This window comes from Poecile atricapillus, chromosome 20, assembly GCF_030490865.1.
Source record: "Poecile atricapillus isolate bPoeAtr1 chromosome 20, bPoeAtr1.hap1, whole genome shotgun sequence".
Classification (NCBI taxonomy): Eukaryota; Metazoa; Chordata; class Aves; order Passeriformes; family Paridae; genus Poecile; species Poecile atricapillus.
In genome coordinates, this window is record NC_081268.1 from 4,190,656 (window position 1) to 4,218,181 (window position 27,526).

The following is a 27,526-nucleotide window of genomic DNA, read 5'->3' on the forward strand; positions in this document are numbered from 1 at the left end:
TTTAGTTACTCATGAAACCAGGACCTTGTACTTGCAAACAATCCAGGGTGAAGCTGGAGCTCAGTAGCACCAAGAGATGTCTCAGTTTGAAGAGCAGTTTTGAGGGTGCTGGACCAGCCCCTGGTGATGTGTTTGTGGTGATTTTGGTGTGTTCAAGTGTCCCCAGTGCATGAAAAATGGATATTTAAGGGGCATGTTAGTGCTGATGTGGGGCAAGGAGGCAGCTCAGACCTGGCTGGCTTTGGGGGAATTCTGTTTGTAATGATAATAAACCCCACAAGTATACAAGGTGCTTCTCCTCCCTGGAGTCTGGGAGAGGATCAGGTCTAAGGAAATCAACTCCATCCTGCTTCCCTGTGCTTCTCTTCCTGCTGTTCTTGCTGAGTGTTGCTGCTCAATGTCACTGTGTTTTGAGGTGGGAAGGGAGTGCAGGCAGAGGGGAGCTCCAGCCCTCTCCTGTTGTGTGTTCCCAGAGCTCACGAGCACATCGAGTTCTTCTGCACCATCCTTCTCCTCTGGGCCTTTTTCCCTCCTTTTTTTCTTTTAAACTTCAAGCTGTGAAAGTGAAATGTTTCATCCAGGTGCGTCTGTGCCTGTTCAGGAAGCTTGGAGCAGCCCCTCCATCTGTGGAGCCAAGTGGGATTCCTGCTGCAAGCCCTGACTCTGTGTAGCTGCAGGGAAAGAAACTTCAATGGGAAAGGTCTCCCATCCCTGCAAACACAGCGGTTCCAGGTTTTGAGCAAATCAAAGTAGCAAATCCCAGGCAAATTCTAAAAGCTGCCTTTTACAGTGCACTTGAAAAACTCCTGTTTGCTTCCTGCCTCTTTTGTGTACGTTGGAATTACAGGAATTTCTTTGAGCTTAAACGAGTTTTTCTCCTGATTTGTAAAACACAGCTGGTCTCAAACAGCTTGTGATGGTTAAGCTGCTGCTGCAGAAGGGCTTTAGGAGGGACTTTGCTTCCCTGAGGCTCCTTGGGGCAGAGCTGATGCTTTGCAGGTAGGATGGGGGGAGTTAAGTAGAGCTTCAGGATGAATCCAGGGCTCAAAGCCTGAGGAATCAATGGAAAAGCTTCCTCTGCCTTCAGGGCTTGGACCAGGGCAGCTCTGAAGTGTGGAGCTGCAGGTGCCTCCCTTGAAGTGGGATATTTCCATTCAGTGGGATGGTGACTCCAAAACCAAACCCCTGGCTGTGGCAGGGAGGGACAAACCTGTCCTTGGTCTGTCCATCTGCAGATGGGCTCTGCTCCTGGCCAGGGCATCTCCCATCAGTGCTGCTGCTCTGGGACTGGAAAAGATTTCAACTTCTCTGGAGAAACCTGTGCTGGAGGCTGTGGCCCTGCCAGAAACTGGGGGCTCTGCAAAATGCAGGGGAAAAAAAGCTTTTAAACCCTTTCCCTTGTGTTGTTTTTATATATGGCTGCATTTTTTTTCCTTTAGCACCTGGGATAATGATGAAGGAAATCAGGCAAGGAGAATTTTAAGCTCTCTCTCTCTCTCTCCAATAGGTAAATTACTCTTTGTGCAAGTGGATTGGTTTCATATGGATGCTTCCAATTTCTCTTGCACATGCAAAATGTTCCTAAACCACTTTTTCTTTTTTGGTGCTCCATATGTTTTGCTCTCATCTCCCAGCTCCCTTTCGGAGCCAAGCAGAAATGGGAACCCAAAGGTATGTGAAAATCTCTAATATTTTCTGCTTACATCCCAGGCCTTGATCGAAAGGGATTAAACTTAATACAGATTAAAGCCAGTTTCTTGGAAGCAGGTTTGGATATCCATGTTTTGCATCTGACTAGCTGTTTTTTCCATCTGTTTCGACAAATCAAATCAATACTGGGGGAGGAGGGGAGGATGTTTTTGCAGGAGAGCCTCTCCTTGCAGTGTGCAAGGAGCCCTTGGAAATTCCCCTTGGCTGGAATTCACTTGGAATACGTCAAGGTAGAGCTGATGATGGGGTGTGCTGGCTGAGGTGGCAGCTTTTTAATATTGAGTCTGGTCATGGAGTGATTAAACCAAAAAATGGTTTGGAAAGGACATTAAAACCCATCTTGTCTCACCCTTGCCATGGGCAGGGACACCTTCCACTGGTCCAGGGTGCTCCAAGCCTCCTTCAACAATTCCAGGGACGGGGCAGCCCCAGCTTTTCTGGGTGAGCTGTGCCAGTCCAGTGCAGAGTTTCAGGTATGAGGATAGCTCAGGTGACAGCTGAGAGCAGAGCCACGCTCCTGTCTCACCTTCTACCACCAGGAACTAACGGGAGCTTCTCCTTTTCCCTGCTCTGCCTGAGCAGGTTTTTACTCAGGGTGTAAATAATCCCTAAGGAGCTGCCTCTAACAGGGGCTTTTCCCTGGAATAGTTTATAAGGGTGGCTGTTTTTGAGTCACAAGGTGAGGGTTTTGCTGAAGTCCTGACTTCAGGCACCCTGAGTTATGGGCTGGGGTCACAGGAGGACCTGGAGCCCTTTAGCACAGGGAAGGGATGGGGTTGTGGAGCAGCTGACCCACAATTTGGGGAGCAAACTTAATTAAATCTGACTGAATTCAAAGGTTTAGCAGGAGCAGCTGGTTACTGGACAAAGTTTAGCCTGTCTTGGTGTTCCCTGTGGTGTAAGACAAATATTGGAGCCATTTCTGGGGTTGTCTGGCCATCCTCTCCTTTTGAATCAGTGCTGTGGGGCCAGGAGTTCTCTTCAAGACCCTTTCCCGTGAATACTTCTGGTTGTTACCTCCATGAAAAGCACAGATATGATAATTATAACCACCCTGCTTAGCATAGTTTGAGCTCTGAGCCTTTCCTAGGCTCTCCAAAGCCTGCAGAGATCCATCCAGAGCATGATGGCCCAGATTTGGACCACCTGGAAGCTCGGAGGTACAATGAGTTCTGCCCTGAGCTGCTGGAATGATCCTGCTGGTGTCCCAGCATGGGTATGAGGTGTCTCTGTGGCAGCTTGGTCCATGCTCAGAGCTTTGCAGACCGCCTGTGTAAGCCTATTTACCAGCATTTCAAGCTAATTAGTGCTTTTAGGGATTTTTTTTTTTTGCCTTTTTCCTCCCTTCCTGCCCCTCTTTCCGGGCCAAGTGCCCAGCACAGCTTGGTGGCTTTCAGCAGGGACTCGGTGAGGTCGGAGCCGTCAGCGCCCACGTCCTCCCACGTTTCACACCTTCCCATGCTCCAGCTCCCTCTTCTGCTGCTCAGAGCTCGGCATCCTTCCAGCTTCATTAGGGAATGGCTAATTAGGGGCAGAGGGAAGGAGCTGGACAGAGCAGAGGGGCTGTAGTGGGGTGTGGAGCTTTGCCTGGTGCTGATGGAGCTGTCACAGCCACCCTGGCTGTGCTCACCTGAGCCAAGCTCCTGCTGGAGCCGCTTTGTTTGTGGTTTTCCCCCCTGTAATTTGCCAGGGTTGGGGGGAAAAGCCCAGTCCCCAACCTCATAACCCTCCTTTCCCAAAGGACACTCTCCTTTTGCAACCATCACAAAGCCATGCAAACGATTCCCCTCCAGTTACACGCTGGATTTTTTTTTCTTAAGAGGCAATTTTGTAATATCTTTAATCTGGAGGGAAGCAGCCAGCCCTCAGATCAGACTTGCAGTGCTCAGGCCTTTCTGGGAATCCTCCTTGTCTCTGGGAATCCACTGGGAGAATGCTGAAATCCCAGCTGCAATAAAAGTGGAGCTCTTACCAGTTTCTTCTCCCTGCTGGCTCCTTCTGCCCAAATAGATTTCATTATTGCTCTGAGCAAAGGGAAAGCTCGTCTGACTTGTGCTTCCCAGGCTTTGCTGAGTGTGTCCTGTCACTGCTGGACACAAAATGAGCCACACAGACACAGTTTGAGGTGTGGTGAAAGAAAGAGTGTTCTTTATTTATTCTTTCAGTATTTATAGGTTTCTGACCACAACCAGGGATTGGATAGTCAGGTTAACACCTTTCCAAAACATCAAAAGGCCTATCTTTAATGGAATGTATAAACACCTATGTTTATAGTTTCTTTGCTGGGAAAGTGGCTAGAACTTGTAGAAAAAACAATATTGAAGGCCTGATTCTCAGGGTGACATGTGTCCCTCTCAACCCTCTCTCCCAGTGCCCTGAACACTTCAGCACCCATGGGTGCTGCTGAGCTCTCCCAAGGGCTGAGCTCACCAGGGCCATCAAATCAATCTCTGTGTTCAGCTGGAGGTTCTTTCCCAGCTCATCCCTTAGCTTTGGTGCTGGCTCACTTGAAAAACCGCTGGGTTTCCCCCCTGAGGCTTTCAAAGTCCCATGGAAGCCAGCTCCTCGCTCCAGTCCCTGCTATCACATAGAGATAATAAAAGTACTGAACGAGGCAGCAGCTCAGCAGCCGTGGCAGAGGAGAGAGCCCATTAAGGAGCAGAACAGCTCTTTATTGCTGTTGTATTAGAGGAACTCGGCAGCATCAAGCAGGCACTGGAGTTTCAGGGCATTAATTCCTGCTTTTGGGAGCTGTGGGAAGCACAGGGAGCCAAGGCTGGGCTGGGTTGTGGCTCTCGGTGCTGCTTTGCCTCTTCTCTTGTTGCCTTTGGATCCTCCCTGTGTCACAGGAAAGTGAGGGATCTGCCCTGCCCCTGTTTGCTGTGGGGTGGGGACAGAGGAGCACAGACACCTCTGGACACTCAGACATCGGGGTTTAGGCACGCCAAAGATGTGTGACAGTGTTCCCTTCCTTCCTCAGCTCTTCTGTGATGGGAAAAGACAAATTGGTGTGTTAAATATGGGAGATGGGCTGTGTGCATCTGGATAACTTATGATGGTGTGACAGAGTGCAGAGATTTTCTAGCAGTAGCCATAAATCCACCTGAATTGTTCTTTTCTGCTGCTTGTAAGGGAACAGTGATGGTTTTGCAGTGACTGCTCATTCTTGAAAGGCTTCATGATTTCAGACATGATGCCAGCCCCAAAGAGCCCAAAATAAACCTGTTAAAATCCTACACGAGTGCTGTTCCCACTGGAAATCAGCAGTGGCTTTTCCCAGTGATTTAATATTTGCACCCCCAGCATGTAATGTGGCCAAATCATGGAGTTTAATGCAAAATAGTGAGGGTTTAATAATGTTGTTTTTAGAAGCCTGTTCAAACACACTGTGTGGCTTAAAGCAGCACTTTACAGCAAATGGGCTTCACCACCCTGTGGGGCTGGGGAAGAGGAGGAGCTGCCAGAGCTCTGGGACCAGCAATAAAGCAAATGGAAGTGCCAGTGAAGGATCCCTGGTGTCTGTTGGAGGAGGGAAGAGGCTTTGCCATACCCACTCTTGCCCATCTGTTGCGTGGCCCTTGCAGTGAAATACAGGGACAGAAGCCCGGACACACCATCACAGGAAAACTTCCCTGGCTTTGATTTGAAATCCTTATCAAATGTGTATCAGCCCAAATCTGCTCAGCTGGCAGCTCTCCAGAAGCTGGATGCCAGCAAACAGCATGAGTGGCACTGGGAGAAGTGTGGCATCCCTGGGCAGGCGAAGTGGAGCCACTGAGGAAATCATCCAGGCAGGCACTGGGAAAGCTCAAACCTGCTGTCCAAACCAATTATTACTGGACAGCCTCATCCTCAGCGGGCAGCTGGGTGGATGTGAGAGGCTTGAGAGGGTGGGTGTAGGAAAATCCATCTGATAGATCCTTTCATGGGGCTGTGCCCACCCTTGGCATCCCAGGAAAACATTGCACGTTGTCTGATTTCCTCCTGCCCAAGCAGGGCTGATGCTCTTCTCTGGTACCAGCTTGTAGCAGGAGAGGGAGATTTAAGGAATTCCTCAGCACATTCCTGGGATGCTGAAGCAGCAGCAGTTCTGGCTGCTCTGTGTCCAGGGAAAAGGGCCCTTGCAAGTTGATGCCCCAGGCAAGAGCTCAAATGACTGATCCAGAGCAAGCAGGTTGTGGTTTGTGTTCCCCTCACACTCTTCTGGTTTTCCAGGGCTGGTCCAGCCAAGGTCCAAACCATGTTGGTTTGGGACAGGGATATGCAAACAGAGAGAGGGGAGGCTGGGAGCTGCTGGTGAGACCTTGTTTTGCAAGCAGCAGGTGATGCCCAGCCCAGGGGGGTGAAGCTGCTGGGAAGTGCCCAGGTGTGCAGGGAGAAGAGCAAACAGGAGCTGCCCAGCCACGTGCACCAGCAGGAGAAAATTCAGGATTCTCCAGCACCTCAGGCAGGAGGCAGCTGGATCAAATCCTCCTTGCTCTGAGGATTGCTTTTCTTTGAGCATTCCTGTCCCTGGGACTGTTCCCATCAGTGTTTTGGTTGTGGGATGCTGTTATCCAGCTCGGAAATGATATCTCTGCGTTCCTCCCATGCCAAGTGTTCCCCCAGCCCAGCTGGTTTGTTTTTTCAAACCTGAGAGAGTTTATTTGGGAGTTTTTCTGGTTGCTCAGAGATACCATCAGTTTGTCTCTGATTTTGGGGTCAAGTTTCTGCCTGAGGCTGGGGATGTTTGGCCTGAGGATTTGTTTTGCCCTTTGTGAGTTTAGGGGCAAAGCAGAAAACGACTCCCTGTAATTCCAGGCTGTGAAAACCCCTCTGCCATGGGATGGGCAGAGGTGGCACAGAGGGGTCTCTGCCCAGAGTTATCAGTGTTGGACAGACCTCCTGATTTGCTTCCAAGCACATCTGTTTGTCGTGGAAACGCTCAGTGCTGGCTATGAGCCCTCAGCTCATTCCCGCTCCCAGGGTCACTCCTGGAGTGCCCAGAGCTGGAAAGTTCCTCCTCTACAAAGTGTTCTCCAGCCCAGCTGGGTCAGTTTGTTTTTTCAAATAAAAAAAAAGTTTATTTTAGAGTTTTCTAGATGCTCAGAGATACCATCAGGCATAAACAATGCTGTAGGAAGTAGAAGAGCAGTGAGCATAGTAATTTATTTTCTATTTGGCTTTGGTTTATTTTAAAATCCGTAATTCCTAAAAGAAAGTGTTGTAAGTAAGGAAGAAAAGTGGTGAATTTTTCATGGAAGTGGTGTGGCTATTGTGGTTTTTTTTTTATTCTTTTCAAAAATCCCATTTCTTTACCCACTTTGTTTTTTTTTTCCCAAATTGACCAGTGAGTGTGAGAAACCCACTTTGAGTCTTAATTATTTTATTTTACTTTTACTTTCTTTCTTTTTTCCCATGAAGTGCAGAACTCTGTGCCTTTTTCAACCTGAAATCACATGCAGGGCCCTCGTGCCTCACTTTGTGGTGCTGCTGTTTTGCAGCAATGATCTCTCTGGTCAGTCAGTGATCAGCTGGGTGGTTGGATTCAACCCCCATAAATACAAGGCACACTGGAATTTCAGGAATGTGAAGGGCATCCCTCACTTGTCATGGCAAAACCACCAGGAATTTACCCACCAAGCCTTTGGCAGGTCACTGCTAGAGAAAAGTGTCTGTGCCTCACCTGCCTTTGGTACCTTTATATTCCTATTTATATTCCTGCCATCTTATTGTCAGTGGGATGTTATATATAGCTTTTATGGTAATTTTGTGTGCTGAATGCAGTTTCCAGGGAGGAAATTGCATTGAGGAATGGGTGAAGAGGTAATAATAATAGCAATAATCTGCATAAGCCCCTGTTGTTAAAACCCATAGCCCTACATCTCCTGGAAGAAAAATGCAGAGATAAGAGAATAGTTTTCCAAACATCTTCTAATGACTTGGAGGGTGACTTTTGGCAAGGGATGGAGTGGCAGGACAAGGGGAAATGGCTTTAAACTGAAAGAGATTTGGGTTAGATATTGGGATATTGGGAAGGAATTCTTGGCTGTGAGGGTGGGGAGGCCCTGGCACGAGGTGCCCAGAGAAGCTGTGGCTGCCCCATCCCTGAAGTGTTCAGGAATATCTGTTTTAGTTGTTTTGCTCTGTCCTGGTATTCCAGAAGCAGGGAAAAGCCTCAGCTGGGATCAGGGACCCTCGTGCTGCCGTGTGGGTGTGGAACAGATCCTGACCCAACCCCAGAGCCACAAGTCAGGCCTGGGTTTGCCTCCAAATTTTACAGGGGAAAATGAGACACGGTTTAGCAAACACTTAAGGGGTGATTTACTTTTAAGAATGTTGTTTAATCCTGTTGAAATTGAGAGGATTACTTCCCTTCAAATACATGCTTAAGCTCTTCCCTGGCTGTGAGGAGCTGGCCTTGCACTTGGCTTGTCTTGCTCTTAGCAGGAGTTATTGGGAAAAATATTCCCTGATATTGGGACAGTCGCTGTTCAACCCTCTGGAGCTGTGTCAGGGAGGCTTTTTGTGCCTGACCCCTCAGGCTGGGTGGTTTGGCTTTCTCACCTGAGGGTGGATTTGGGATCCTGCCTGTGCTGGCTCCTCACTGGAAGCAGTGCCCAGGCTTTGATGTGCCAGCATGTGCAGAGCTCGGGGCTGTGCAGCAAAGGACAGAGGGAACCTTCTTGGTGAGGGGAACCAGGAGCTTTCCTCTTAAATTTCCCTGGAAGTCAAACCCCACAGTGGAACTGTCTGATTCATAAACTGGATTTTTATTTCAGAAGGCTAAGAATAGAGCATGGAAGAGATTCAGTCAGCCTAGGACTTCCCTGGCACTATTTTAAGTCCCCTGGAGCAGGTCTGGGGGTGCCAGTGGAGTCTCCAGTCTCTGTGCCCTGTCTGAGCTGGTGTCACAGGTACCAGTGGTGCTGTTTTGTGCCGTGATGAGCCCTGGAGCCTTTCAGGGGTGTTCTGTTCCCTGTTCTCCATGTGGAAATCACCCACTGAACACTGAACCCTGGCAGGTTTTTGGTTGCTGCCCTGGCTTTGGCTCCACATGTGGGGCAGCAGCAGCTGACAGCCAGGCTGGAATTCATGGCAGATGAAAAGTGGGAGGGATGAAGGTTGCAAATGTGTGGAGGAAAAGGATGGACTGAGATGAGGCTCTCACTGATGTCCTGGGATAAAAATGTGGGAGGCAGAGAGGCTCTGAGTTCATCCCAGGAGAAAACAGGGATGTGGTCCCTGGCTGGGTGGTGTGGAGGTGGCTCAGCAAACCAGGGGAGCATCCCAAAGTAAAATTCCTGAATAAAGGGATCTGAGGGGTCCCTCTGGCAGCTCCAAGCAGCATCAACCCCCAGAGGGTTGGGTTTGTCCACCTGGAGCCCACCCTTTATCCATGTCCCACCCCAGCAGATTGGAAACCAGTCCAAAAATAAGAGGTTTGTTTTAATATCTCCAGCTTTGAAATGGTGAATGTGAACAAGAGTAAAACACAGTTTAAATCTACAAGATACCCAAACCCATTCTTTGTTCCTCTTCACTGGAAATTCCCCTTAGCAATTAAAACTTCCATCAAAAAATGGGAGTTTTTCTGAAAAACCTGGTGGTTTTATTGCTTCTGATTGCAATGCTGATGAGAATATTTTGGTGTTGAATCACTCCTGGCTGTTTTCTGGCAGAAAAGGGCGATGGTCTGCACTCACCTCTGACAAACTGATGATGCATCTTTATTGAATTGCAAGAAGTCAGAGTCGTTCAGTCTTGGCAAGTTTGCCTCAATAAGATCATTTTGTGTGAGGAGAGACACAAAAGGAGTTGTAATCCTTTTGTAATAAAATACAAATGAAGAGGGTTTTCTCAGTGCTTCTTAGTGTTGCATAAAACCTGTCAGGGCAGGTCTCACTAAATGAGTGTGGGGATGGCGTTTCCTCAGATGAAGCTGTTCAATAATATCTTTATAGCTGAGGGTTAAATGTCTTTTGTGCTCAGTGGTGGAACCTGCAGCAGGGTTTGCACTGGCAGTGTCCTCCCAGCCCTGGTGGTGACATTGTGACACTGAGGGGGGATTGAGCACATCCATTCCAGTGGGGTTCAGCTCCAAGCACCAGGCTGGGGATCCTTGGGCTCCCACCAAACCTTCCTGTGTCATCAGTAAGCACACCAACATCTTTTTCTCTCATTTCCAGGTGATCTCTGCAGTATCCAGGCTCTCCTTCCACAGTATTGCTCAAACCAAAGGAATTAGGTAAGATCCTTTCAATACGATGCTTTGAAATAACATCTCTCCATGTTCCTTGTATTTAATCACATCAGATTCATTAGAAGCTGCCCATGACAGGGTTAAACAGACACCAGGGGTGTCTTTGGGATGTAGGGAGAGTCCTTACAGCTCCTTGGGAATAATTTCAGATGAAATAGTGAAAATACAGGGAGCTGTGTACGCTGTTTGTGCCAGGAAGGGCAGCAGGGTGAGTTTTGGTGTCTCTAGCTGGAGGTTTTGCTCAGCTTCATGAGGGATCCCAGGCAAGTCAGCAGTGCCCAGGAGCTGTGGCATCACCCCACTGTCCCCACTGTCCCCACTGTCCCTGTGCAGGGGAGCCCAGGGACCTTTCTGCCCTTGTCAGCTGGGAAATGTCCCCCTGGCTTTGTCACAGGCACATCCTTGGTGAGGGTGGGAGGAGTGCCCTGGCACCCAAGGTGTGCTGCCTGCTCCCCCTCTGTTAGCTGAGGGAGCACTGGGGATGGAATTAAAAGCAGCAGACAGCCCCTATTAAGCAGAGCTGTTATCCTGCTCTTTGTTCAGCTCCCTGCAAAATCGCTTTGCAATTGCTTTCCTTGTTAGAGTGCATTTGGATTATTAATCTGGGAACATCTCATTAGGACCACAGCTGTAACAGGGATGAGCTTGCAGCCTAAATTACCTTTTCCTTGTTTTTTTGGGAGGGAAATGTGTGAGTTTTCACCCCCCAACTACAGAACACATCTGATTTTCTCCACAGCACGTGTCTTGCTGCTGTTCTGGGTGGGGATCTGTGGCACAGCCAGGATGAAGAGTTTCAGGCTGGATGAGGTCCCTGCCCCACTCCCAGCCCTGCCACCCATCCCCAGCACCCCCTGCCACCACTCCCACTCTTGGAACATATTTTCCCTGCCTTGTCTGCACTGAGATTGCTGGAGGGGAACAGCTTTTCACGTGTAAAACCAGCTCGGAGCCTTCCCATCTGTTAAACACGAATCTGCCAGATCCCAGCAGGGCTGGGGGGAGATGCAGGGGGCGAGGGTTTGAGGAGGAAAGATTTGTTGTAAGTTAGGGACTGTTTGTTTTGGTAATAGCCCTGAGTCCTGGAGGAACCTGCAGTGATTTTTGTTTTAAGGGAAAAGAACATCCAAGGAGTTTGGAGGCCAGGAGCAGCGGGGGATTCATGTGCACAAATTGCAGGGCCTTGCTGAGGGCTGGGTTTGAGTCCTGGGGCATCACTGGGAGGGTCCCAGGGTGTCACCCCTGGCAAAGCCTTTCCCAAGGCAGGGAGGGAGGTCCTGGATCCAGCTCAGAGGATGAAGGAGCTGCCATCCCCTGGGAATGCTTTGGTTGAGCCCCTGTTGGTTGTGTTGAGGGCTGGGCATAGCTGAGATCCAGAGACAAGGGAGGCTTTGCTATTCTTGTGGGTGTGTGGCTTTCTCTCATTCATTTTACAACTGGCATTTACAGTTCCCACTAAAATCCTTTATCTTGGAAGCCTTTGGCACCGTAATTACACAGGAATAGCAGAGAGCTCAGTGAGCCTTTGCTTCTAACCCTGTTTTCCTGTGAATTAACCCTGTTTCTCCTCCAGCTCTGCAGGAACAGAAAGTGCTGTCACTCCTTTAGCTGGCAAATAGAACAGACTAGAAACAAATTCTGTAATTCCAGGAAAATACCCTCCTGGGAATGTTCCCTCCCACCTCGCTGTCCCCTACAGCCACAGAGCCCTTCCTTTGTCCATTGCTGCATCTTCTTTCCTTTAAATTAGGTGATCTCCTTCTGCACCATCACAAACCCCTCAATGACAGAAACTAATCTCAGATGAATTTATCTGAATTAATCTAATCTTGTGGGAACCAGCAGCAGCTCTGGCTCCCTGAAGGGACTGCTCACATCAGCCACCACTGCCTCAGCTCCTTGGGGTCCATGCTCTTTCCTCTCCCAGTGAAGATGCTTCCACTGGAAGTGGGAAAAATCTTGTTGGCTCAGGCACAGTGCTTAAAACCGTGGTAAATACAGTGAAATTCGGATTCTGGGTGGATTATGGTCTTCAGCCCTACGGCACAAATGTGGCTCTGCTCCAATCCCTATTTTAGGGTCTGAGAATCAGGATCACGCAAATTAAGAGTGAAATAAATCCCAAAGCCTGTTACTTGTCCTTAAATAAGTTTCATGGTGTGGAGAAAAATAAAAATCAATCTTGTGTGCTGTTCAGTGAAAAAAAATAAAAATAAATCACTCTTTCTGTCTTAATAATTTCTGGCTACAGGAACCTTGGCAGAGGAACCCTGTTTCCCATAGTACTGCAGATAGCTATCAGGATAGCTCTGTGGAGATGACAGAGTGTTTCTTCCAAGAAACAAGCAGCAAACCAGGGCAAAAACTCGATTCTGAATGCAGTGTTTGATTTGCAATGTGCCTAATGTGCAGCAGCTGTAGCCCCAGCCCTGATGTGACCATCCTCTGCCTGCCTTGTCCCCACCCCAGGGCTGCTTCTGCCAGCCCTGCAGGAAGGGCTCTGTGCTGATGGGATGGGAATTTCTGCTGGGATTTTGATCCCTGTGTTGTCCCAAAGGATTGTGCACAGGGACAAAGAGCTTGGGAGAGATTTATTTAATTGGTTTTGGTTCCCATCCTTCCCTCCATCTTTTTGTAGGACTGTCAGCACTTCCAGGGAGAAGTTCCACTGTGCTCCATCCCTGACTGTCCCTGAACAAGGAGCCTTTATTTTCCATGCCTGGATTTTCCACTGCAGCCCTAATTCCATTACCCCATTCCCACTCTGACTGGCACTTCCCAGCCAGCCTGGAGGATTCTGTAGCAGTGTGATCTTTGCACAGGGATGTTGTGCAAAGCTTCTCCTGTGCTTTGAAGCAAGAATTTTCATTCCCTTTCCGAGTTTTCTTTCCAAGTTTTCTTGAGCAAACTCAGCTCTCTGGAGGACAGCAAGACTCCTTGTTGCAGGTCCCAATAAACCAGGATTATAATTATTTTCTTAAAGCTTTTTTTTGCTGTTTTCCCCTAAGACTTTGCTGCCGCAGCCACGACTGTTCCCTGCTGCCTGTGGCATCCTGGCATCCTCTGGGCTCCATCATCCACCTCGTGCTCTGGGGGCTGGAAGTGAGCTCTGAGCAGAGGAGGGGGCATGTGTTTATTCATCTCCCTGAGTTCTGTGTTTTTCCTGGAAGCAGACTTCTGCAGGCAAAGCAGGAGGTTCAGGAATATTGTCCCGTGCTGCCTGCCTGCATTTTTAATGTGTGCACAGCAAAGCTCAGCTGAGAACAGGAAGAGGTTTGCATGTTCAGAGGCCTTTATGGAGGCCCTAAATCTGAGTAAATCCTTTCTATATGAACTGAACCTCTGGATGACTCTCCTCAGAAGGCACCACAGTTGATAAAAGAGCATTAAAAACATTTGCAGGTGGGCAGGAAGGCGAATCCTGGTTGTCAGAGGTTTTCTCTCACAGGAGCAGTGGTGATGCTTTGGCTGGGCCGTGGAGGGAAGGACACAGGGATGAGTTTTCCCCCTCTTGGGGCCAAGGCAGGACCCCTTTGTGTCACCTGGAAGAAAAACTGACCAGTCCAGATCCAGTGGGAGTGGCTGTCAGGGCTGGGTTGCCCATGGGCACCCTGTGAAATGGCCATCCTATCTCTGTGTGTTTTGAAACAGGTTGCCCAGAGAAGCTGTGGATGCTCCATCATCCACAATCATCCAACATCAGTGTTCCAGGCCAGGCTGGATGGGGCTCTGAGCAACCTGGTTTAGTGGAAGTTGGATTAGGGAGATTGGAATGAGATGATCCCTATGGTCCCTACCAAACCATTCCAGGATTGTGTGATTTTTCCCATCTCCACAGTGCAGACAGAGAGGGGAGAGGAGAAAAGCTCAACCCTGGGATTAGCCCGGGTCAGAGCCACCTCCAGGCACATCCAAGGCAGCCAAACGAGTACCAGCAGTGAGGATTGATCCAGAGGAGAGTTCCCTGCAGCCCCTGCCTGCTGCCAGCCCTCATCCCTGCTCCCCTTTGCCCAGGTCCAGCATCAAAGGGGCTCAAAATGAGGATTGCAGCACTGTCAGCCCTGGAGTTTCTGCATTTAACAGCTTGCCAGGAATATCAGGATGTGTGTGGGGGAAAGGAGGAGGGATGGGAAGGGAGGAGCAGAGCAGCATTCCTGGCAGGAGGTGCCCAGGGGGCACAGGGAACTGGACCTGCAGCCCCTGCTCTGCAAAACCTGAGTGTCTGTGATCCCAGTGTGTATCCCTGGCTGATCAGGAGATTCCTCAGTGATTCAGCCTGGAGTTCTGTCCAGGTTTCATGACTTTAATCCATTTCCCCACCTGACTGAAGCCCCGCTGTGGTGTGGGCTGACCCTTCTGCTTGCAGTGGGGGTGACCCTGTAAGAAGGGTTTGATGCAAACCCCACTGCTTGCAGAAGATGTGGTGGCACAAGGTGGAGTTGATCAGGATGTTCCCCTCACTGTCCTGGAGGGAGAAAGGGGAAGATCTTTCACAGAATTCACAGAATCACTGGGTTGGAAGAGACCTCCAGGATCATCGAGTCCAACCCATGCCCTGACACCTCAACTAAACCATGGCACCCAGTGCCACATCCAGTCTCTTTTTTTAAATCCAGGGATGGTGACTCCACCACCTCCCTGGGCAGGCCATTCCAGTACTTTATTATTCATTCAGTGAAAAGCTTTTTCCTAATATCCAACCTACATTTCCCTTGGCACAGCCTGAGATTGTGTCCTGGTGAAAGAGGCCAGCCTCACCTGCCTACATCCACCTTTCAGGGAGTGATAAGGTCACCTCTGGGTCTCCTTTTCTCCAGGCTGGACAACCCCAGCTCCCTCAGTCACTCCTCACAGGGGCTTTGTGTTCCAAGCCCCTCACCAGCCTTGTTGCCCCACTCTGGACCCACTTTTATGGCCTTTGCAAGGATTCTCCAGTGTGCTGGAGGCTTCTTGCAGATCTGATTTGGTTTCTGCTCCCCCCCTGCCCTTGGGGATGGGAGGCAGATCCAGCTGGGTGTGAAAATGGCAAGCAATTAAAGGTGCTAACAATTAAGTCCTCAAGTGTCTTGTGGTGAGGAGGTTGTTAGGGCAGCTCTTCTCCTGAAGGTTGGTTTTACAAGGACTGTTTTATTCCCTGCCAGCGGCTCTCTGGAATTGCACTGTGCCCATTATTCTTTTACTGCCCTTGTGTTTTTCCTTGTACACACTTTAAGGGTCGCTGTGAAATGGATGGAGAAGGCTGTGGGAGGATCCGTGTCTGGAAATAGCTCCAGCTGCTGTGTAGAGCTCTCCTGGAACTGGGACCAGTCTTGGTCACCAGCACAAGCTCAGGGAAGTTCAGCACAAACCTCACAAGCAGGAGGTCAGGTGGAGATTGTTTTTTGTGGAGATTTTGTGTGACACCACCAAACCTTCAGGAGTCACCATCAAGCTCCTCCATGCGCTGATAAGCAGAATCCTTGGCTGAAAAGCGGCTCCTTTCCCACTTAAGAGAAAAAAAAAACAACAAAAAACAAACGTTCTTAACACATTTATTTTGGCAAGTTTGTATCCTCACAGAGAGCCTGAAAAATATCCCTGACATGTTTTCCTGCAGGGCTGCTTGGTAGGCTGGGGGATGCTGAGGTCACCCCGTCAGCATCTGCTCACAAAGCAAAGGCAGCTCCTCTGTCCCCTCCCCAGCAGCAGCTTTGCATGATGAAGACACAGCTCTGAGGAGCTCAGCTCTGGCCTCAGCTGGGGCTTGCTGCCTTTGGGGTCACCTGTGGTGCTCCCCTCAGGCTCCTCCTGTGTCACTGCCCACCCTGGGGGACCTTCCCAGCACCTCTGATTGTCTTCCCAAAATGCAGTTCTTGCCCCAAGGATGTTCCAAGGATGGAGAAGGGCTCCAGGTTCAGCTGGAGGAAGGGACTGGGGGAAAGGGCCAGTGCCATGGGCTGTGCCTGGAGAGGGGCACTGGGATGCTCTGGGACAGCCCAGGTCTGCACCTCCCTGGGGAAGGGATTCACTGTGACCCTCAGAATGGGCTGTTTGGAGCTGCTTTATGCTTCACAGTTGGGCCCCTCTTGGCTGGGATGTGCTGGTGGTGCTTTCCCTGCAGACAGCAGTGCTGGAATCAGGCAGAAAAAGGCAAAATTACCATTTTCATAATTATTTTATTTTTCTTGGCACACATTTCATGGGATGGCAGCTGCTCAGGTACAGCAGAAAAACTCAAGAGTGCTGAAAGATCTTGTGCTGTTTTGCTGCAAGCTAAAAATAGGGATTTCAGGATTTGTGTTTTCCAGCGTGAGGCAGAGGATGTTGTTGGATGATGGGATGCATCCCAGCTCTTTACTGGGACAATCATTCATGCCCTCATGGTTGGTTGTGCTGTTACCTAACAGGATTTGGGTCCTTTTTTTCCCTTTCTTTTCAATAAAGACATTTCTGGATTTCCTTTTTGATTTTCCCCATCTGTTCTGATCAATGTGGAGCTGAAGTGAGGAGAAAATCATCCCTCTTGCTCGAGCGAGGCATTGGTACACGCGGAGCTTTTAAAAAGGCGATAATGTGTTGAAACATAAAATTATACGAGCTGTTATTTTCTTGTCTTCTCATCTCCAGAAATGCTCAGTTCAGATTGGAGCTGAGCATAAAGCAGGGCCTGCAGCTCACCTTTGGGTGCTGTCTGAAAAATCATCATCATCATCATCATCATCATCATCATCATCATCTCTGTGTTGCTGGTGATGTAACTCGCTCTTTCCCTGCTGAATTTCCACCAGAATTCATCTTGTGAGAATTTCTGCAAGTTCCAGACCACAAATAAAAGCAAACTGTAATTTTTCAGAGGACGTGTCTAAAATTTGGCGCCACGTGAGGTGCTTCTTTCCAGAGATGAGTAATGTAACAGAAAAGTGTGATTTTAATTAAATTCAGCAGCTTTTGGTGTACTCTGATGTGTCTTGTTCTGCATGGGGAGAATTGAGTCTATTCTGCTTTATATAAATGGATTTTGAGGGCATTAATAGTGTGGTTTTATCTCTCAGCACTTGACCAAGATCATTGCTTGATGCTGCTCCTGTTTCACGGATGGGAACCAAATCTTGGAGATGCTGGAATGAGGGCAGGGCTGGAGAGGCAGCTCTCACCTCTGTGCTGGTCCCTGGTCAGCTCACAGCCACCTCCTGGGGAATTCCTGCTGCTTTGATCTGCAAATCATCTTTGATGATTCCATGAAGCCAGTCAGGGAAGCGTTTTCAGTGGTGTGTAAAAGTCTTGGAAGAAGAAATTATTTTCTTTGGGCAGCTCCAGGAGTGCTCAGGGTGGTGAGCCCAGGATTCCAGAACTGATGGCTGACAGGGGCACAGTCCCAGGAATGGGGTGATCCCCAGTGACTCATCCTCCTGGAGAAAAAGAGGACAAAAAGAGGAAAAGGGAAGGTTGGAACTACCAAAATGATGTACTGGGAACAGCCAAAGTCTGGAATGTTGGGACTGAAGCAGCATTAAACCTCGGCAGTGGGACAGAAGGACTTTTCTGGAAGCATAGGAGCTGTGGGGCTGAGAACCCCACTCCCAAACTCCCATGGAAACACAGCCTGGAGCCCAAAACATTGGTGAAATCAGTGTCCTGTGGGTTTCCTGTGCATTGCCATGACTTTTCCTTCAAAACAGAGACGTCAGGGGGGGTCTGTACACCCAGCCAGGGGAGCTGGAAGCCCTGCAGGGTGTAATTTCAGACTGTAGATTCCACACCACAGAAATATTTTTCTGCCAGGAGAGTTCAGCACAGCCCTGTCCATCCCAGCAGAGCTGCAGAAACTCCTTTGCACCAGCTTGAGGCTCTGGTCCTTCCCATTACGGGAGAAATCCCTCACAGAAGGGACGGCAGATGGGAGCAGCTCAGGTTTCCCGGGTGTCACACACTCCACCTGCTTTTTTAAAACACTCAAGTGTTATCCCTGGTCTTAGGAAAACAGGGGGAGATTATCCTGCTGGTGCTGGGAGGGTGGAATCCCCCTCCAGAAAGGGATAAATCACCTCCTTTAGACTCCTGAGGGTGTTAGCACGAGGCTGGAAAACTTCCTTGCAGATCTGCCGGACAAAGCATCTCCACTGAGAGCAGCCTCAGGTGGGAACAGCTCCTCGGGATGGAGTGCCCTGAGTGGGACATTTCCTCCCTCTCTGCTTCTCACCAGGCTTGCTGTTCCCAGGGCTGCTGTTTGACCCCAAGAAATCAGAGTGGAGACTGGAAAAACAGTAAATAAACCGTGCTGGGTCCTCCTTGCTCTGTCCCACACGGATTTGAGGCCAAGATGCTGCTGTACAAAATGATCAGACCGAAGCTGCCTCATCCCTGCTCTCTGCAGAGGTGAAGAGCTGCCTTCAGTTGTTGGACAAGGCAGCCCAGATGCTGAGATAAGCTCATAAATAAATAAACCTCCCTGTTTAGTGCTGTTAGAATTGCAGCCTACCTGGCTCTTCCTGTTAAATAATTCAGAGGAAGGAGCAGCCAGGGAGCGCTGAGAGATTCCCTGTGCAGGGATGGATGGTGAGGATGTGGTGTGGGAGGGATCATGGGGCAACCTGAGAGGGAGGGAGGGTTTTTTTCTTGCATGAGATGCCTGGTGAAGTATGAACTGATTGTCCCCGTGGGTGATAGGCTGTGGCAGTGGCTGGCTCTGCCTGTGTCCCGTTTGCAGGGAGCTCTGTGACATCCAGAAAGCCAAAATGTTTTGTAAGATCAAGGGGGTGCTTTGCATCACATGTCAAGCAGCATCATGTGCTGGAAGTCCTGCCCTCCAGAGGAGCAGCTCACTCTAAACTCCACAACAAATTGCTTGGTCTTTTCTTCCCTTTTCAGCTCTAAAACAAACACATCACATCGATCCCACTTCCCTTCCCTCCTTTGATCTCTGAAAGCGATGCTGTGGAGTGCTGTGGGGTTTGCCTGTGAAGGAATCTGCTTTGGGAGCTTTATTATCTCTTAAGAGCCTGTTCCAGCTCTGTTTGATGGCACTGGGGGATTTTGCTTTTCGTCTGGTGCTCGCAGCAGCCCAGGCACGGCCCTCGAGGATGGATGGATCAGCAGGTGGTTTTACATGGTGGCCAAGGAAAAGAAGCTGGTGCTTAGCTAAAGATATGAAATAAGAGACATTTTCAAATGAATTTTAATAAACCAGGATCTCTGCAGACCTGTTGGGTTTCAGTGGAGTCAAAATACTCCTTTACTGTTGGGCATTCCCAGCTATACTGAGCTCATACACATGAAGTTGCAATGTGCCTGGAGGTCTTTAACACTTTTCCAGGGTTAAAACTTTTAGATCTTTTGACTGACAACATTTTTACCCATTTTAATAATAAAAAAAAAAAAATCTCAGAGAAAAAATAAATCTTTTTAATTATTTTTTTTCAATCAGAGATTGGTCCCAAACCAGTTTTTTTTGCTGTTGGGGAGCTCATGGCTGGGGAAGGTGCAGCACCTTCACCCACCTGGATGGAGATGCTGCTCCCTGCATGGCTGGGGCCAAGGGTGTGATACATTCTCAGTGAAACCCCTGTGCTTGTGAGAAAAACTGGGTTAAAAGATCTCCCACTTGGCTTTTCTTTGTGCTGCCTTGATAGGGATCTGGTGGGGTGGGAGTGAGAGCAGAGCTCTCCACCACATCAAATCCATGTCTGCAGCCAGCTCAGGTGTGTTCAGTGACAAAAAAATAACCTAAATGGATCTATAAGGGAGCTTAAGTCAAAAGTAGGGAGACATTTTAAATAGTGGCTCTTGGTAGAGCTAAGTTAAATTGTGTTGTTGCACTTAGAACTCCTGGGGAAGAGCAAAGGATGAGCAAAGGAAAAAAACCAAGGCTTTGTCCAAAAAGCTGCCCTTGAGCTCCAGATTTTGGATGGTCCATTTAGTAACCCTCACCCTGGTGTGACTTCTCCCTCTAATTGCATTCTGTGAGTCCTAATTTAGCCATTAGCTGCTGCTGCAGGGACACAGGTTATTAATTCCTCCCCTGCCCTGACTTTCACTCACCGGCGGTCAAGGTGAAGCTGGGAGGGCCAGGGGAGCTGCATCCCCATGAAACTGATTAGAAAATATTTTTCTCCCTTTTCTGCCTCCTTGTCTTACTTGTTGGGTTGTGTCACAAGAGCCAATTACACCTCAAGGCCAGATTTATGGCTGGAGATGTGCCCATGTGATTTTAATATTCTTTATGGCTCTTTTATTCCTTTCTCTCTGGTGTGGTGAGCGCTGGGGAAGGAAATATCCAAGATTAAGAACAGAAGATGCACGTAAAAGAGAGAGGTCATGCCTTGTGGTGGATTTCTTTTTATTGTTGTTGTAACAAGTGATGTTTAAACAGTGTTTAAACCTCCGAGTTCTGCCTTTTTGCCAGAACTTTGCATCCCTTGGCTTTCTCCCTCCGGTGCTGCCACTTTGCACATGGAGGTGTGTTGGAGTCAGAGGCACAGAAAATATTCCCTTATCTGTGCTGACAGGCTCTGATTGTCAAGAGAACACTGAGTTTAATTTAAAACCACGGGGAAAGCTTCTAGAACTAAGTGGAGAAACTGGGAATGTGAGTGTGTAAGTTAGATAGAATTAATTAAATCACTGGATGGGAAAGAGTTTGGGGTTTAAGCTATATTAGTGAATAAGAGAACATGGAGGATTTAGGGCATTGTTCTTTTCTCCTTCTTCTCCTTCTCCTTCTTCTTCTTCTGGGGTTTTTGGGTGATATTAAGGGGTTAGATGAAAGAATCTGCATTTCAGGACACAGGTGTCAGGTTATGGGGTTATTAATGAAAATAAGTTACTTGGCATTTCATTATTGGATGGGTTGACACTTAAAAGACCTTGAAGAGATACTTCTCCAGCCATTTTGCACCTTGTTACCCTAGTGTTACATAGTTCCTTGTACTCTGTAAATATATAACATAGATAAGGAAAAATAAACATCCTAAGCCCAAATACACAAACAGCTTCTCTCTTGTCAATCTTGGTCCTGGGAAAAAGATCTGAACCACCAGTGCTGCCCCAAGAGATGTGGCTGGACACACCTGAGGTGCTCCTTGTTGCAAAGGCAAAGTTGTGATAGCTGGAATTGTGCTGCTCCATGGCTGGGGTCACCACAGCTCTTTCCCCTCCTGGACTCGGCCCAGGGTTTTAATTGAACTCGCTGCAGCTCTCAGCACTATTTCAAAATGCTTGGGCTAGAGCTGCTCACTGAAGGAAGGCTGAGGTGTAGCCTGGGAGAGAAAGCAAATTAATGCCAGTGAAAGGATCCAAAAATACCAAATTTGGGGGCTAAGCAGGCCACGTATTAAATCTTCCAGGAAAGGCAATCTATCATGGGCAGGGAGGGAAGAGGAGGAAATTGCTCTTGAGGGCAGTTAGAGGTTCACATGGAGCCAGCTTTGCAACTCCACAGCATCCCATCCCTGTGGAGCCCCACCTGCCTTCTCCAGGGTGTCCAGGAGGGATGGGCAGAGCTGTCCTGCTGCCACCTCTCCATGTCCCTGGGCTGGGGCTGGAGCAGGGCTGGCTGTGCCCGTGGGGATGCCCAGCCCCAGCAGAGCCACAGCCCAGCCTGGCCCTGTGCCACCAATAATACGTGGGGTTTAATTAAAACAGTATTTTTCATCTCCCCCATAGATTATTTGGTTATTGCTTCAGAATGAGCCAAGGAATTCTTGTATTCCCCTCAGTCCCTTCCTCACTCTTTTAATCTGCTTTTACCCCTCCTTTTCTTTCTGCCCTTTTGGTGTCCTTTGCCTCTTCTCCAGGGGTTTAACTTTTTTCAGCTGTCACAGAGTTGTTCAGATGAGGAGGCCTGGGGTTCATAAGGACTCATTCATTGCAGTGGGATTGCTGGGAGGTGCCAGTGCAGAGGTGCAGAGTGCCCAGCCCTGCCTGGCTGAGCAGGGAAGGAGCTCACAGGTAGAAAGGCTCCATCACTGCAGGAGGAGATGTTTTTCTATCCCAACAAATCCAGCACCAGGCTGGAATTCAGATTCCTGAGTTGTTTGTGCAGCACCAGCTCAGCAGGAAGGGCTCAGCCACAGGGGCTCTGCGGGGCTGTCAGACCATGCAGCTTCTCATGTTGGTGCCCAAGTGCTGCCCTGTGTGCTCAGCCATCCTCCCCACCTGGATTCCTGTCTTGCCCTGCCAGCTCTGCCCTCGGGAAGCAGCAGAGGTGGTGTCATTCCAGAACAAAAATGGATTTACAGTGAATATCTTGTGCTGCTCAGCAGGGTGCTCAGGGCTGGGCTGAGTTCAGGGGCTCTGCTGTGAGGGGTGAGGCACCAACATAACCCTGTCATTCCTTTCCTTCCCAGGCCCTTCCCTTCAGAGGAGACCACGGAAAATGATGATGACGTGTACCGGAGCTTGGAGGAGCTGGCGGAGTGAGTGGCCTCACCTTCTCCTGGGAGGGGAAAAGCTGCTGTGGGTTTCCAGCAAAGGCAGATAAAATTTGACAGCAGGGCTGGGAGAGCCAGGACGGCTGCTTTGATCCTTTGGCCAGGAGATTTTTGTGCTCTGACAAAAGTCCATCTTTTTCTCATGTAAAGCCCTGGGAGATGTCGCTTTTAATCAGGTTGAGTTGATGAGTGGCTGGATGGGGGGTGAAAGGGGCCAAGCACAGGGGATCCCCTCCTCCTCCAAAATCCCAGAATTCTGGGACATAATTCATCCTCTGAGGTGATCCAAGCTGGTTCTGGGCATGAGGTACCCATTGTGAACAGAGCTGCTTCCCCCCATGGCACTTTTTGGGTGCTGGCACATGGAGCTGCATCCCCCATGTCTGATTTTGGACCACACCAGCAGGCCCTGGGGCAACCAGAGAATAGTTTGAGTTGAAAAGGACTTTAAAGACAATTCCATTCCACCCCTTTGCAATGGGCAGGGACACTTTTGACTATCCCACGTTGCTCCAAGCCCATCCAAGCTGGCCTTGGACACTTCCAGGGTTCTGGCAGCCGTGACACCCACCCTGCTTGTCCGTGGTGGGACGTGGGGTGATGCTGCTGCTGCTGTCTCTGTCTGTGTTTATCTGGTTTTTCTGCCTGTGGTGATGATGGAAAAGGCTTTTAAAATCAACCTTGAACTACAACACACACGGTGGAGTGCAGGCACTATTGGAATTCAATGGCAGCATTCCCATCAAGCCAGGGTTTTGCTTATGAAGAGCAGTCTGCTACATACAGAGGGATGGACTGCATGAGTGGGTATGTGGCTTTATGCAGTTAAATATTATTGTTCCACAACATAAATAATAAGACTCCTTAATCCAATGAGTTCCTTATGGCTTCAGTTATTACACAAGTAAATCATAAATTACCAGCAGAAGGAATGGAGTACCCTGGAATTCCCTGCTTGCTGTTGGCTCCCAGCAGCTGCAGCTTAATAAAATTTTAACTAAGAAAGGGATCCTTTCAAGAATAGCATTTTATGTGCCCCCTCTCCAAAAGTTCTCAAAATCCCTTTAGTTTTTGGGGTTTAAAATTCCTGTTTCTCACACACAGATGTGCTTTTAATTGGAGAGGGGTTTGTGTGGGGGCTCTCACGAGAGTGCTGGTGAGGATGGCAATGCTGGCCTAGAAGGGGTGAGTTTGGGATGCTGCACTTGGTTATTTGGTGCTAGAAGTGGGTTCCCAGCTTTCAAGTCTGCTAGGGACAAGGCATCCACATGGAAGCTTCCCAAACTGCTCCTTGTCCCTTGGTCAGAGGGGTTGTGATGCCCATCAGAAAACCTGCAGGTTTATTTCTACTGATTTCCCTGTTCTGTCCCAGATATCCAACATTTAACTTCCCCTGTTTTCCCATTCTCTGCAAAATCCTCTTTTTTACACATTATTTAGGACTTGTGAGGGAAATGTTGAAATCAGCAGGGATTGCTCAAATTCCTCCATCCAGGCCTGCCCTCCCAGTGCATGGAAACACGGCCTACAAAACGGTGTCAGAATTCACCCATAGCTCTAAAAACCCCCAAAACACCCTGGAGAACCCCTCAGCATGAGTCCTGCTGCTTCTGCTGCCCGTTCTCCCATGGACCAGGGAATTCTGGCTGGAAATGTGCCAGTCCCAGTGGTGTGCCCCAGGCCCTGCTGCTGGGCACTGGCAGCCTGTGGCACTAATGAAAAAGCTCTTTCTTATCTCCTGCCCTCTCCAAACAGCTCAACAAGGGCAGCATTCACTGCTGGGAGTGATTCAGTCCATCCAGCATCTCTGCCTTTAACATTGCTGATGATCCAGCAGCCTTGGCAAGATGTGGCTGCAGCCAAAATGCTTTTTTGGAGGCAAGGAAGTGATTTCCACAGCAGGCAGGGAGGGAAATGACCCAGTGTGTGGAAGGAGCTGCTCCAGCCCTGCCTGTAAAACCAGCGGGGATTTGTCACCTCAAGGTGCCACTCTGCTGTCCCCACAGGCCTCAGAGGGACAAGGGTGGGTGTGGAGGGACAATCCTGGTGGGCTCTGTGCCACCAATTCACCCTGGGAGGGAGGAATCCCTCGAAAGGAGCTTTCTTTGGGTATTGTGCTGTTGGAGAAAGAGCTCAGGATAAACACTGAGTTTTTTGGGGACTGGTAAATGAGGTTTTTTTTTGGAGAATGTCAGAATGCTTCGTTCCAACTGCAGGTACTTAAGTGGAGCAGTTTGGTGTCCCCAGGTTGAGATTTTGAATTCCTGTGCTGCAGAGCCTTTAAAATGTGAACATATTTGTGATGGAGGTGTTGATTCCGGGGGCAGAAGGAACCTGTTTTTTGTCCCTTTTGTTGTCCCTATGATGTTCTAAAGAGTGAGAACCTTTATCCTGGGAACTCCTTCAGCACAGAGGAGCTGTGGGACAAAAACCAGTGCCAGGGCTGGACAGGGGATGAAGGAACAAGCTGGGTGTGCAATCATGGGGCAGCCACAGGGTGCTGGTGTGTTTAAAGCATGTTTAAGCCTTGATGACCCCATTGTGATTTCACCTTTGGGATGTTGTAGGGATTAATTCCGGCTCCAGACAGATCCTCAGCCAGCAGATCAAGGCACATAATTGCCTGGAAACAGCTATTTAGTTCTAAAAAGATCTCAAACAATTGGTGCTGGAAAGGGGAAGGGAAGCTAAAAGGCTATCAGGGGAGCTGGGAAGTTCTCAAATTCCCTGTTTTCAGCCCTCTGGCCCCTCGGTTTGCTGTGTCCTGGGCCAGATGGCAGCTTGCAGCCAGCCTGGGCAGATGGCAAGGGCTGCTCGCATTGCACGTGGTGCCTGATCAATGCTGTGAGGAGCAGTAAAGGCACAATTGGCCTCTGCTGCCTGATTTATTCCAGCCTGCTCCATGCCAGACCCTGGAGCAGCCGGTTTGGGGGGAGTTTGTCCATGAAATGAGCTGGGTGTTGCAGCCAGCAGCGTGTGGGTTCATCCTCTGGAGCCTGTGCCCCCATGTCAGGGGTAGATCAGTGACCCTTGTCCTGAGGATGCTCCTGCAGATCCCCAGGGATGGGAGCTGCTGCTTCCCACATGGCTGTGGCTGCTGGGAACTGATGTCAGGAGGCAATTATCCACCTTACTGCCCTGCCAACTGCTTTTCCATCCCCCTTTATGGCTCTTTCAGCTGCTCCAAACCATCCTGGTACCTCAGAGTTATACTTAACATTTCACCTAAATTTTTTCCGCTGCCACTTGGGCTCTCTCCGGTTATTTCGTCTCATTAAATTTATAAGGACGATTAATCCTGGCCCTCTTTATATCCCCAGAGCCTTCTTTATGATGAACCTTCTCCACTTCATGGCATGTCCCTCTGCAGTGACACAATTAGGTAGATTACACAGGGCAGATTTTGGGTTATTTGTTGGCTGTTTGAAGAATTCAGAGTCTGGCAGAAGTTCTGTGAACGGTTAGATGTGAAACATTTAATTTGCATCACTTTTGACCTCTGTTTTCTCTTTTTTTTTGAGGAGTTGTAGTTGCATAAAGAACCAAATAAGTGTTTTAGGCAAAGCAGGTCCCCACCAAACCCTACCCTTGGAGGGCTTTGTCTCACAGGTTGATGTCAATATCCCCTGCTCTTGTTTTGAGCTGCAGCTCACTGAGAATTTGTCCCTGACAAATTTACTGGGATAATTGTGTATTCCCAAACATTCCCTCCCCAAAAGGGGGAAAGGAGATCTGCTAGGCCACAATTTCTCAAGTGATGCCTCTTATGGGCTCAGTTTCTTGCTGAAGTTTCTCCTGCTTGTCTCACTACTCTGTCACCAGCATTGCCCCCCTCACATCTCCCAAAATAGTGCTGTGATCAGCAGAATTCCTCAAATGCATTAATAAAAGTAACAGGCACAGGAGCCAAGGTGAGATGATAAGTTAGCTGCCACTTTTCTCATTATTTTTGCAGTGTTGGACAAACCAGGCACAACAGCCCCTCAGATAAATGTCTCTGTGGTGCAGGTGTCTGTCCTTCTGTGTCACTCATATTGATTTCTACACATCATATTTTTACAGTATGATTTCTAGGATCATACTGGTGGCTGTAACTGTGTGAGGATTTTTCTTGGGATCAGAATATTCCACTCAGAATGGGGAATGTAAGACACAATCAGAATAGATGGGAAAAGGATTCTGCTATTTCCAGATGAGTGTCTCCATCCAAGTCCAATCTGAGTAATTAAAACCCTGCAAGATCTCCAGTCCTGTGGCTGCACATCTTGCACTCCCTCACCCTGAAACTTAAGCCTGCCAGATGTGCTGCAAATTTAGGGTTCTGCTTGTCCCCTCTGGCAGAATGAGGGGGCTGGTTGGAGGAACTGTATTTATAGCTGTGAGTGCAGAGGGAGAATGAGAAATTGGGGATTACTGGGACAGACTGGAGCCTCACAGCTGCTGGGCAGAGACCCTGCAAATGCATCCCAGCCTGGGCCTGTGGTGCCTCTGAAATCTTCTGGCTCTTAACTCTGGTGACAGGACTGGAAATTTGTCTCTTAGTTGTCTTATTTTAGCTCCTTCTGTCCCCTCCTGCTCCTTCTTTTGCTGTTCCTGGTGGTTCTGGCTCTTTCCTCAGAGTGGTTTGGACAGAGTTTTGGTGTGGTGGGTTTGTCATGAGGGTTTGTCCTTGAATTCTTGAGCCTGGTACAAACTCATCAGCTTCCCACAGCAGCTTTTGTGGGTGGAGAGGCTCTTCAGTGGCCCTGAAATACATCAGAGCTTTCCCACTTGCCCCCAGTGTCATTGCAAAGATGGTGTGCAGGGTTCCTCCAGCATGGTGGATCTGCTGCATGTCATTTATCAGGCATCACAGACTGTCTGTGCCCATCATCCCTTCCAAGCCCAGCCGTTCTGTGATTCCATGGACTCGCTGCTTCCCTTTCCCTCGCTCCAAGGCAGCGTCCTGGCACCAGTCCCTGTGTTCTGGGAGCTGCTCCTTGGCACAGCTGCTGCCTGACCAGGTGGGTGTTAGTGCAGAGCATGGCCAGTGAGGCAGAGCTCAGCCAAAAGCGTTGGTTTTGCCTGAAATTGCCTTAGATATGAAAAGCTTTATTCATTATCAGCTTTTCTGGCTTGGCAAGATGCTGCCAGCCCAAAGCTGGTGACATCCATCCCAATAACAGTA

At 49.0% G+C, this 27,526-nt stretch overlaps 1 protein-coding gene across 1 annotated transcript in view; it reads left to right on the forward strand.

Moving 5' to 3' along the window:
- The window catches only part of VAV2 (vav guanine nucleotide exchange factor 2), a 122,374-nt gene that overhangs the window by 65,697 nt on the left and 29,151 nt on the right, over positions 1–27,526 (forward strand). Inside the window, exons 3-4 of the mRNA XM_058853623.1 lie at positions 9,879–9,937; positions 22,276–22,344. Coding sequence (XP_058709606.1) covers positions 9,879–9,937; positions 22,276–22,344 — 128 coding nt within the window. The remainder of the gene's footprint in view (positions 1–9,878; positions 9,938–22,275; positions 22,345–27,526) is intronic.